General features: G+C 42.7%; 1 protein-coding gene across 1 annotated transcript in view; it reads right to left on the bottom strand.

Moving 5' to 3' along the window:
* Window positions 1–1,892: 1,892 nt before the first annotated feature.
* LOC143285885 (uncharacterized) overlaps window positions 1,893–13,585 on the bottom strand; it is a 47,522-nt gene continuing 35,829 nt past the window's right edge. The window contains exons 4-6 of the mRNA XM_076593328.1: window positions 12,304–12,393; window positions 6,229–6,942; window positions 1,893–5,770 (exon numbers count right to left, since the gene is read on the bottom strand). Of these exons, the coding sequence (XP_076449443.1) occupies window positions 5,450–5,770; window positions 6,229–6,942; window positions 12,304–12,393 (1,125 nt within the window). The 3' untranslated portion in view covers window positions 1,893–5,449. The remainder of the gene's footprint in view (window positions 5,771–6,228; window positions 6,943–12,303; window positions 12,394–13,585) is intronic.

The following is a 13,585-nucleotide window of genomic DNA, read 5'->3' as shown; positions in this document are numbered from 1 at the left end:
ATCGGCCTCTTCTCCCATATGAGGACACACTGACAGATAAGCCTGCCTGCCTACTCATCCGTCGGTCCGACGGGAGACTCCATCAGTAGGTCTAAAGCAGCACGCAGCCAGGCAACACAGCCCAGTAGCAGCCCAGAGATGACTCCAGCTACCATGGCACAGGATTTTCTCATGAGGTGGTGTGTGGCACCCACACTACCAGTGTTTACTGGTGAGCCAGGTGAGATGTCGGCTGAGGACTTCATCGTGGAGGTAAAGCAGGTCCTGGCTGCATGCCCCATGGGAGATGAGATACAAGGCCAGTCTTTGATGACTGATCTGGGACTGTACGTACATTGCTTGAAATTGTTTTATGTTTTGTTGATAACTGTTCTGTTTGGAAACATAGTGTTGCGTCCGAGGAATTATGGTGTCATTTCACAAGAATATTGAGGTATCCTTTTAGCTGACATGGTGCAGTTCTGTTTGGAAACAGTTTTGTGTCAGAGGAATTATGGTGTTATTTCACAAGAGTATTGAGGCACCCTTTTAGCTGATGTGGTAATGCACAGTTAAATGGACCAAGCATGTGTGTGGTTCAGAAATCATGGTTTGTGTCAAGTGCAGCTAGTAATGATCTGCCTTGTGAGTGGTGTTTGAAAGGAAAAGAGGTCAAGGTTAAACGAAGTCACAAAGTAAGAGAAGTATTGGCCTATATTTCTTGATTACCCCCCCCCCCCCTCCCCCCCCCCCCCCCCAGTTGTCAGTTGTTGACATACAGTTGAAACAGTGTAAGCAGTGAATTATGAGAAGCCTCAGAGATTGTATCTGTGTAGCAGCTGTGTACAGTGTTTTATTTGTGCTGCTCCTGAAGTTGGTATTGAGATTTTACCTATCATCTTTGTATTGTATGGTCAATTTTGAAATGAAGATATCTACAGGCTAACACTGTGTTAGTGTGTGTTGAGGATTTTTCGTGTGTGTGTGTGTGTGTGTGTGTGTGTGTGTGCGTGTGTACACATGGGTGTGACAGCAAATTGTTACTGGACACATATTTGGCTAGTTGGTAGTTGTGATCACACGTATAGTAGTTGTGCTATGTACCAGTGGTATGTTTTGATCAAAGTGGGAAAATACATTGTAGTTTGGGTGATAAGTTGTGAAACACTAAGAGCACTGAGAGTCAGTCCTATGTATGATACATGTGGTTTGCTGTTTACCAGAGACAGACTGAACATGGTAATGACTGTTCCATTGCTAGTGTGCCAGTGAGATACTTTGTAGAGACAAAGTGGAGAGTTGTTTGTTCAAAATGAAAACACACAGTTCTTGTTGTATGGTATTTACAGGACTTCATTGGCACTGAGAGATCTATTAGACTGTCATATGTCTGGTGCATAGTATTTTATGTCACTGCTGGTGGCAGATAATCTAAATTATCTAATGTGTGTGAAAATGAACAAAATGAAAAAGGATAACAACACACACACACACACACACACACACACACACACACACACACACACACACACACACAAGCATGTATGCTTCTTCAACCTGAAGTTGATGGCATAAGTCGCCTCTGAGAGGACATCCACCAGGCACTGAAGTGCTTCCTCTATACAGACTATAATTGCACAGTCATCGGCAAAGAGCAGTTTGAGAATGCTGAAGTTTCGGTGTGCGATAGACGGCGAAACAGACTGAAAGGAGTGCCATCCGTGCGGAACCAGATGTGAACTCCCTCCGAGATGTTCTCCTTGGCTTCTCTGAAGGAAATGGCGAAGAATGATGACGATGTTTTCGTTGATAATGACGATGGTGGTGGTGGTGGGGGTGGTGTGTGTGTGTATGTGAGAGAGAGAGAGAGAGAGAGTTTATAAATACGGACATACAGAAATAACGAACGAATAAACGATTTCGTTTTCTTTAATCATACATTTGAGTACATGACTACAAGAGCAACATTATACATGGAAGACCAACTGCATTACAAAACGTGATGTGGCGATGCGCCAAAAAAAAGAGACTGATCTTTCGCAGCCAGCTTAACAAAGCAAGGCACCGAATTACACGTACAACAGCAAAGTGCATTCAAATAGAAATTTAAAAAAAAACACCACTTTCTTACACAAAAGCAATTCTTTAATTCTTAAACTGGCACACTTCGCTTGTCAGTCACCCCTTGTCGAAGCAGATGGTGACAATGAACTTTATCTGTGTGCATTGGTTACAAGATCAGTCAAGACACGTTCATATTATTCCCTTTATTCGAGACAAGGGGGGGGGGGGGAAGTGGGGATGTAGGAATATATAATACAATACATGTACTACGAAAGAGCACGCTGGAGACAGAAAAAAAGGGAGAAAGACATGGATAACAGAGAGAGAGAGACAGATACGGATACAGATATTTATTCATCAGGCCATAGCCCCTATGAAGGGGTACACAAACAACGTTTGTTGCGTCGCATTTGTTTGGATAAACACAAGAAAACCAAAATCACATAAACACAGGTACAGCTGCAAAACATATTACGAGGTTGCAATTTCTCTAAATTTAAACGCTTTATGCTGGAAAATGGACAAATTCCATATATCATTTTGCCTCTTGGACGACATCAATAAGCACAACTTGAATGTACAAGGTTGTCGGAAATATCTAGCTGGGATATATCTTTCTCTTAACCCTTTAAGATCTAAGCAGCTCAAAACAAAATGCACTTCGTCTTCTTTCTCTTTCTGGCGTAATGGGCAAATCAAATCATTAACATCAGATTTCCTGTATCTGAAACGATGTGCAGCCAAACTCGACACACCCAACCTAAATCTTGTGGTTATTATTCTCAGATATTTGTCCATGTTTAACGTCAAATAAGGTTTTATATCATGTAGTCCGCAAAAAGTTCTATACATACTAAAGCTATTGCTGTTTTGAACATGCTCATTCCATGCTTGCCATCTACAATCAATTAAACGTTACCGAAAAGTTTTAATGAAATCATTTATGCTACCCACGCCTTGATTGAACCACACTTCTCCAAAACCATTTTCACACAAACAAATGCGTACATCAATTACCCGATTTTTCTTTCCTCTAGAATCCAAATCAAACAGCATTTTGTAAGTTTTCAACGGTATCCAAATTTCATCCATTTGTACTAATGTAAGCCAATTTCGTATGCACTGAACAGCAGAATTTACAACTATTGGGTATCTTTCAGTTTCACCATATACAAGGTAATTGGGGGTGCGCACATCAAGACCCAAAAACTTCTTCAAAGCAAACAGATGCACAGATTCATAATGAAACGCAGCATTGTTTAAACCCCACAACTCTGAACCATATTGCACAATTGGCTGCACTTGAAAGTCAAACATTTTCAGAAACAATTTCATGGAAGTGTTATTTAATAAAGACAGTCTTTTCATGATACCTTTTTGCCCTACAAGCGAGATCTTTGTAAGCTGAAACAAAGCTTAAACGCGTAGTAAAAAAATATCCCTGAATACTTGTACACATTTACCACAGGCATTGTAACACTATTATAAAGAGAGAGAGAGAGGGCAGGACAGAGAGAAATTGAGTGACTGAGAGAAAGAGATAGAGGACAGAGAGAGTGTGTGTGAGAGAGAGAAAGAGAGAGACAATAAAGAGGTCGACCCGTCGAATTTATATATATATATATATATATATATATTGCATTCTCTGGAAAGAAAACTATGCCTCATCTGAAAAATACCTATATGATTGTCATGTAAACAGGAATATCGCGAAATAAAAGTGAAATAGAAATAGGCTTGTTTAATCAAATCTGTTTGTTTGTTTTTTTCTTTCACCCGAATCAGAATGAAATCTTCTGAAAATGTTATGTTGGTGCAAGTAGTCTTCATTGACCTTCAAGAGAACTCCAGACAGTATCAGTAACATGACTGTTCCAAAATAAATGTACAACCGTTTCTTTTTCTTTGTCACAAAATGAACATAGGGGTGAGTCGATGGCTTTACAGAGAATGAAATATCTGCCTGTTGGCGGAATTCTTAACAGTAATCTGAACTACCATCTCAACTGTGTGTCAGATGTTGACTGAAGACATTTGTAAACGAAAACGAGTCTTTTACTAATTTTACTTTAACATAACACAAAAAAACAACCAGCATTCGTCGTCAGCTTACATTCATCCGTGTGTGGTTTTTGTGATCCATCAAAATATTGGAAGGAGAGAATCTTTTTTTCTTTTTTTTTCTGCCCGATCATCTGCACCGTTTCAGTGGCATTACTCCCACGCCGCTCATTTAGATTCCCCCACACACGGCCACACCTGGGTTCGTCCGTCACAGTTCCATCGTCGGCAGTCCGCAGGGAACCATCGATGTTAGGTCGCCAGGAGGCCACACACCAGAGGAGACCCTGCACTGCTGCTGAGTCACTTCGGTGGCGTTCAGTGGTGCCTGTTCTGATTCAACTTACTTAGGACACTACCTACTAAGCCCCTACTAACGACAATAATGGCTTAGTCGTGGAGACCGCTACCACGTCCCTCAAACAACAGTACCCTATGAATCTGCCGACACTGAAGACATTGACAGGACTCAACCCAAGCACAGAAGTGGAGGGGTATCGAAACTGAGGTCACCATGAGAGCAGGGCATGAAAGGCCACATACTTTGAGACTGTTTTGTTTATATTGATGATGATGAAGGAGGAGGAGGAGGACGATGACAATGACGATGTTGCTATGGAGGTCCATTTTGGTTTGGGACTGCGTGACAAGGCTGTACTCAACGCTTCCTGTCATAATGATATCCCGGCGTTAACCGGGCCCGAGAGATACAGACACTTGCAGTGTTGGTCAGGTAATTAGAGCAACACACCCAAAGACGCATCCTTAAAGTGGATGACACTCGACTGTGTGATCTGTCTCCCCATTTAAGCCCAACTCTCGGTAGGAGCCGGCGACGGGCCGAAAAGCTCACTTCCGCTGGGATTCGAACCCGCGTCCTCCTAGCCGTCAGTCCGCGACGCTAACCACTTCGCCACGGCGGTTGGTGGAAGGAGAGAATCTTGCTTCCAATGAAAAACAAAGTGCTGCTGAAGAGGAGTTGGTCAAATCCCAGGGCTGCATCTGCCTTGTATACACATCGTTGTTTTGTTTTTCCAGCACACGTTCGGCCGACACGACCTGCCACACAGTCAAACACTGCTGAGTGAAGATATGTGTGAATTGTCCATTTCTGTCAAGTGAGACAGTGAGAGATGTTCGTACTGAACACAGACACACAGCTGACTGTGAGATGCACGTACGTCTTTTAGTGTATTTACTCCTTTATTTATTTATCTATTCATCTATTTATTTATTTATTTTGTTAGTTTCTTAGTTAGTTTGCTGGCTGACTAGTGTAGTAATTGTGTACAACTGTGTTCAGTATGAACGTTCCCCACACTATTCCCCCTATATCAGCTGTCAATCAAACCACCAAAGCCTCATCCATATGAAACAGGGGGCGGGGCTTGGGAGAGTCCAGGTGAAAGCGGGAGAGGATGGAGCAGTCATAACCGAACAGACGGCAGTCGTTGTGAACGTATCGCTCCACCTTGGCCAGGAGGTCTGGAGACACGCTGCGGAAAGCCTCCTGCACAGCCTGCTGCCTTTGGTGCTTCACAGCTCTTCGGTCCCCAGAGTGCCTGTAGGCATTTAGAACCAGGGCCACGAACTGCTCCTGTGTCGTCTGGCTGGCTTCTTCTCTGGACAGTGGGAACGTTCGCTGCACCGACAGGAAGCCACGGACCTGTGTGTGAACAGAGTTATTACGGATGATGATCGGTCATCGGTCTGTTAATTATGTCTGTGCCACCCACATTGTGCATACAAAGTGAGTGTGTGATCGCCATTGCTTCGCATATGTTTGGAAGGGGAGAGAGAGAGAGAGTGCGGGGAAGGGGGGTAAATAATGTGACATTTTCTCACTCACCATCAGCGATAATGACAGGGTGGTATATATTTTTCGTTAATTGAAAATATTTGTATGGAGATATTGGAACTGAACGTCAGAGTTCAATGGTCAAAAGTAACAAGATGACAAACACACACACACACACACACACACACACACACACACACACACACACACACACACACAAGAAACACATGAAGGCACACTAGACTTGCAATGATCACAGACGGAGACAGAAGGAGAGAGAGAGAAAGAGACAGACAGACAGACAGACAGAGACAGAGAAGACCAACCTGAAACACAATCCACAGACGAAGCAACATGTTGTATCGGGGCACACAGCTGTTGTCGCCACAGCCTGACCACGTCCTACTGACAACGTCCTTCATGATGTTCATGTCACTGTTCTCCTCAAACGTCTCCTCTGGTCCAAACACCTTGGAGGGGTTCAGGTGGACTGCCTGCAGGATGACGTCAGCATCCTCGTGGAACGTCTCCAGCTTGCCAATGAAGTCATAGTCAATGTGGCAAGGGTGACAAGCCGTGTACTGTCGTCGGAAGTGATTGTTGACCGGTATGGACCGCTCGTTGGTCACATACTGCAGAAATTCTGTGAAATTAATCCCACGCTGACAATGTGTCTCCGTCTCCCACGAGTTTCGAAAATGGTTTTGGATGGTCTTAGAGACTTTTTGAAAAATACAAGGGCAGAACAGTTTATCAATGTAGCCAGAGAAGAGCCGCTCATATGGGTCACGGACGAAGAAGGCTTTCTTGGAAGACTGTAGATGATGGTACATGCTGATGAGTGACTTGTTGCCTATGGCCAGCGTGTCAAACGCTTTAGCTCTTCGGTGTATGCCCGTGCTGGACAGGTTGAAGACGCTCTTTCCCTGGAGACTGCCGTCGATGATAGCGAAGACTCTCTTCCAGAAACTGCAGCCGTTTTTGGGGATGAAACAGAAGAGTAAGTGATGCACATCGTCCAGAAGGAAGTTCTCAGGATTCTGCCAACAGACAAAGACAGTTCCAGTTTCTCAATGAGGTGACGATGCCTTCGGACAAATCTATATACGTTACAACACATTTGCTAGGCAGAAGCCTGACCAGCGGCATAACCAAATGTGCTTGGTCAGGCCTTGTGTGCATGCATATATATTATATTTGTTTTCCTATCAAAGTAGATTTTTTCTACATACTTTTTGCGAGAGGACGCCACTTGAGCTGCTATGGGTTCTGTTACAGTGCAACAAGTGCGTGCTGAACACGGGACCTCGGCTTACCGTCTCATCCAAATGACCAGATGCTCGGTCTGATTTTTCCAGTCAAACGTGGGAGAAAGGGCGAGACCGGGATTCGAACCCAGACCCCCACGGACACTGTACAGGCCGATCAGCGTCTCAACCATTCTGTCAGCTGGACAAGGGCAGAAAGAGTGCAGTCTACGTCCCTGGCTGTGCACAGCACGTGGGGACACTGGCTGCCGTTGTGTGACTCGTGTACACCATGTACAGGGGAACGAGGTGATAACCTGTCGGTCTTTTTGCGAGTGTGTATCTGGCGAACGCCCGTCTGCTTTCTCTCTCTCTCTCTCTCTCTCTCTCTCTCTCTCTCTCTCAGTCATCAGTCTTAGTCATTCAGAACAACTCTTACAACAGAAATGAAATAATAGAAGAAACACATAATTCAATGCTCCGAACTGTCATCCAAGGGACTGATACTGCATTAATGTGGGACTGTCACTGTCCCACTCAGGCGGAGCTGGAATCGCTGACAAAGCGGACACACAATGAGCCATGGGATAGCCACGCCAGACGACCAATACTGGATTTACATACCTGAGGCCAAAGAAAACGCCAACACACAAAAAGGTAACAAACACGATTCCCGAACCATTCCCGGAAAAAACGCCAGTGTGCACGACTGGTATTAGGCTTCTATTTCAAGCTCCCATTTCATCTCACAAAACTGATCTTCAAAATCAGGACAGATAACTTAAAATTGAAATTCAATCCGACAACCTGTAGATGTGAACATTAGATAAATTTTCAACATACTTTTGACTCATGAACTAAAAAAAAAATTTTTTTAATTTTTTTTTAAAAACCCACATTTTTGTTCGGAAATCAAAAAGAAAAAAAAAGGGGGGGTGGGGGGGGGGGAGAACGTACAGAAGAAACATCCCTTTCTAACAAGAAACAGTCATTGGAAAACGTCCTATGTGCAGACCTGCTAGTGCCTGAACCTCCTTCGTGTGTACACGCAAGCATAAGATCAAATAGGCAGGTTAAGGATCATGTACTCCATATCAGCGTTCGGTGGGTAATGGAAACAAGAACATACCCAGCATGCACACCCCCGAAAACGGAGTATGGCTGCCAACATGGCGGGGTAAAAACGGTCATACACGTTAGAGTCCACTCGTATGCATACGAGTGAACGTGGGAGTTGCAGCCCACGAACGAAGAAGAAGAAGAAGAAAGTGTCCACTTGGCTAGATTCCTTAATAACTTTAGAAACACACACACACACACACACACACACACACACACACACACACACACACACACACACACACACACCACAGAAAAACAACAACAAAGATACTGATTCTCTCTTGAAAAGCCATCCTTCTTCACACACCCCCCCCCCCTCCCCCTGAAAAAATTAAACTTCTGCCACAACCAAACGGGAGCGAAAGGGAAACCCCCTCCATGGATATCCCCACTCGCACAGCCAAACACTTAACAAGTCTTTTTTCCATCAGCCAACAGGGCGGGAGCGAAGTGAAATCTCATCGCTTGGACCACAACTGGTGAATACAACAAACCCGTACCTGAGATACTACATTTATCTCCCTTGGTTCGACAGGACGTGAATGGGGGAATGTGTTTCTCTCCCTTGACCTGACAGACGCGGGAGCGAAAGGATCTAATCTCTCCACCAGCTGACGTGTCTATTTTACAACGGAATGAGATTACGGACTGGTTGTACGTATTTTATATACTAATCACTTTTTCTTATGGTTTACCCCCTTAGATTCAGACTAGGAATTCATATAACGATACACACACACACACACAAAATGTTTTTTTAATCTAATTGTGGCTGAAAACTACAACAACAAAAACTACAACAGCAACAACAACAAAGCTGGGTTTTTCAGCCCGCGCCCGCCTCCTGCCCAGAGCTGAGCGTGCTGTGGGCTTAAATGGGGAGACTGGGACCACACAGTTGAGTATCATCCGCTTCAAGGATGCGTCTTTGGGCGTGTTGCTCTAATTACCTCACCAACACTGCAAGTGTCTGTATCTCTCGGGCCTGGTTGACGTCGGGATGTCATCATGACAGGAAGCGTAGAGTACAGCTTTGTCATGTAGTCACAAACCAAAATGGGCTTCCATAGCAACATCGTTATCGTCATCCTCCTCTTCCTTCATCATCATCAATATAGACAAAACAGACCCAAAGTATGTGGCCTTTCATGCCCTGCTCTCATGGTGACCTCAGTTTTGATACCCCTCCACTTCCGTGCTTGGGGTGAGTCTTGTCAATGTCTTCAGTGTCGGCAGATTCATAGGGAGCTGTTGTTGGAGGGACGTGGTGGCGGTCTCCACTCTGGAAGGGACGCTCACTCAGTCTGGCTCCGCGACTAAGCCATTATTGTCGTTAGTAGGGGGCTTAGTAGGTGGTGTCCTAAGTACATTAAATAAGAACAGGTACCACTGAACACCACCGAAGTGACTCAGCAGCAGTGCAGGGTCTCCTTTGGTGTGTGGCTACATGGCGACTTAACATCGATAATTGCCTGTGGACTGCCGACGCTGGAACTGTGACGGACGAACCCGGGTGTGGCTGTGTGTGGGGTACTCGGAATGAGCGGCGTGGGAGTAATGTCACTGAAACGGTGCAGATGATGGGGCAGCAAAAAAAAAACAACAGACAAAACACCCCAAAACAAGCAACAACAACAAAACAATTATCAACTGTTCTAGTGTACATACTTATTACGTCCATTTTCTCCCTATCTATCCATTCATTCATTCATTATGTTTTGCAGTTTTCAAACAGTTAGCCTTCAGATTTGTTTAGAAACAGATATGCTTAATATTTTTTGACTCACTTGTGTAAACAAAGTGAGTCTATGTTTTAACCCGGTGTTTGGTTGTCTGTGTGTGTGTGTGTGTGTGTGTGTGTGTGTGTGTGTGTGTGTGTGTGTGTGTGTGTGTGTGTGTGTGTGTGTGTGTGTGTGTGTGTGTGTGTGTGTCTGTGTGTGTGTGTGTCTGTGTGTCTGTGGTAAACTTTAACATTGTCATTTTCTCTGCAAATACTTTGTCAGTTGACACCAAATTAGGCATAAAAATAGGAAAAATTCAGTTCTTTCCAGTCATCTTGTTTAAAACAATATTGCACCTCTGGGATGGGCACAAAAAAATAATAAAAAAGAAGCCAAATTATATGCAAGCTGCATTTACTGTTATATTTAAATTTTTTGTATTCTCTAAACTTGGCACTTTGATCTGGTATTCTGACACAACAACAAGAGCAGTCATTATTATCATTTTTTGTTCAAACAGGAACTTCTTTTGCTAAGCATGGAAGTTTTATTTATTTTGCAAACGTTTTGGTGCAGAGGTAAAAAAAGGGAAATTAATCTGTAATTAATGCTAGGGGACTTAATTTGCTTTAAAATGATCTTTCTCATCTTAAACATTACATTTTGAAATTATACTCAATACATAAAAACCTTGTGTGTTTTACTCTCAGTGTACAGGGCTTTCACTATGTTCACTCGCCCAAGTGGTCTTTTTCGGAAAATACTAAAATCAATACGACGAGTGGATTTTACAGATCTATTGGCTGAGCCCTGAAGGTCATGGGCAAAAATCAATTGCATACACATATTTATACACATTCAAAGCGCGTGCTCATATTCTTCGCGAACGCGAACGACGCCATTTTGTTTCAAGTTGTTGACCTGCCCGTTCAATCCTATATTCAATCGACAATACACGATAACATGTGATGGAAAGTTGGAGAATGAGACCGTTAAATATCTATTCAGAGAAAGATTTGTGAACGCCTCATCACTTACTGGATTATGCCTCAAACTGCCATAAAAATATCCACAGAATCAGTCGGAATTCACAGTTAAAAATTGTAAACCATGTGAGTTAATACCCTTGAATTGATCACGATGAAACGAAAAAATTTCCAGTCTTGACTGTTCTCAAAATGAAGTCCTTTTCCCTTCATACGACGTTTAGAAGTACTTGTACTTGGCTCTACATGTTATTAGTTTAACAAAATACTAAATTTTCATATCAACCTTAAAACTATAAAACTAGAATGAACATAAAAGAGAAATTGAATCGACCGTGTTGTACCACATTCCCGGCGGGTGTAACTAAACTTGTACATCTATCTAGATCCAGAGAAAACGGCTAAATGTTGCAGTGTGGTTGCGGCGATAGCTACGTCTCCTTTACCGTGGACTTAAAAAGAATTCTTTATTGCCCTTAAAGATTTTTTGAATGCCCAAGATACACCAGAATGATATGATTTAAACAGCGTTCTCACTGCGAATACCGCAATTGATTTATCGCCCTTTAAAAAAGTATGTTCAAATATGAAATTTTAGAACGTCAGTTAAGGAGCCACGATAGTGTAATGGGTAAGACAATTTCTTCTCACCCGAACACGCGGGGTTCGAATCTGGTTAGGACTTTTTTCTTCTTTTTTTTAACCCGAAGTTTTATAATAACAAATACAGAACACATTTTAACGATTAGATTTTTTTTTTTTTCAGAGTATCACAAGTGAGTCTTGAAGGCTTTGCCTCTCTTGTTTTCTTTTCTTTTCTTTCTGTAAAACTGTAGCCCTACAAATTAACACAACAGATGTCCCAAATGGAAACAGCTGGAAGACTTTAAGCAGGTTTCGTTTGGAAAATGCGTTTGAATCTATGGTGCGCACACCGGCTTATATTTATCTGTGTGTGTGGAGGGGGGAGGGAGAGGGTAGGGGCTGGGCGGGTTGAGAGCAGGGGTATACCTCTGTGTGAGGGGGGTTGGTGGGTGTAGGGGGAGGGGGTGTAGATCCGTCGTTATGTCGTGTTTCTGCGCATTATCATAAACACTTTTTGTGAAGCTCGTAGAATTCAAATTGTTACGGAGGAGTATGCAATGGAAATGTTTCATTGTTGCCATCATCATTACTTCTCACTATTATTATTATTATTATTATCATTATTATTGCCATTGTTGTTGTTATTGCTGCTGCTGTTATTGTTGCTGCTGCTGTTGTTGTTAACTTGAGTTGTGCTATGTATTGTAGATAAGACAGGCATCAAAACATCGACAACTTACCGACACGACTTTCCTCCTGTAGTAGACATCAGGTCTGGCCTGACATTCCCGCTGTACACGAACACGCCGATTTCCAAACCTGTCCAACAGCTGCAGCCGTTGGCACCATGTAGGATGGACAAACAAACAAATAAACAACTAAATAAATAAGTAAATGCAAAAAGAAAAAAAAGAAGGAAAAAAAGGAAAACTTGCATTATTTTCACGAAGCTAGCTGAATGAGGTGGAGAAACGTGACAGAATGGTTAAGACGCTTATCTGTTATTTGCAGTGTTCGTGAAGGCCTGAGTTCGATTCTCACTCTTGCTCTTTCTCCTAAGTTTGACTGGAAAATGAAACCAAGCGTCTAATCATTCGGATGAGACGATAAACCGAGGCTGCGTGTGCAGTACACACTTGGCGCACTAAAAAAAAGAACCCATGGCAACAAAAGTGTTGTCCTCTGGCAAATATTCTGTGGACGAAACCCACTCTTATATGTACACAACTATAATATTATGTGCATGCACTCAAGGCCTGACTGAGCGCATATGGTTATGCTGCTGGTCAGGCATCTGCCTAGCAGATGTAGTGTAGCGTATATGGATTTGTCCGAACGCAGTGACGACTTCTTGAGAAACTGAAACTGAATGAGGGTCCGAAAGGAAAACAAGCCTCTATTCCTGATTACGTTGAATGTTTCGGTTCAGGAAAAGACACGTGTGTAACCAAACGTCCTTTTCATTTTCCCAGACAACGTTTGAACGAGAGGTATGGGGATAAGGTTGCTACAATGTCATTATCATCATTATCATCATGAGCATCTACTCCTAATCTTGAAACTAAGCCCTAGGCGTTTACAAATATAACACATATATAAATATCAAAAAAGGAAAAATTAAACACAAGATACCAAACATTATTGAAGATTATGCATCCCTCCACACACCCACACCCACAAGCACGCGCGCACGCACACACTCAAGTCATAGCATACAATCATAAATAGTACACAATCAAAAATACAACCAACAAATTTTGAAACTATCAAAACAATATCTTTCTACATACGGTGTCGGTCAAGGAGATGTTTGTATTCCCTTTCTTTTCCTAATTCCTATTGTTTATAAACGACTTAGCTTTTGAACTGATTGTAAATATGATTTTTATCTGTTACTGTTGACATCAATTTCATCATCTTACATGGATGGTGTGCATGTTGTACACATGTCTTAATCAAAGACGAGACAAAAAAAAAGATATTAAAAAAAAAAAATTTAAAAAGAGAAAATCAACCACAAGC

Source organism: Babylonia areolata, chromosome 9, assembly GCF_041734735.1.
Source record: "Babylonia areolata isolate BAREFJ2019XMU chromosome 9, ASM4173473v1, whole genome shotgun sequence".
NCBI lineage: Eukaryota > Metazoa > Mollusca > Gastropoda > Neogastropoda > Buccinidae > Babylonia > Babylonia areolata.
Note: the sequence above shows the minus strand (reverse complement) of the source record. Positions and strands in the feature narration are given on the sequence as shown.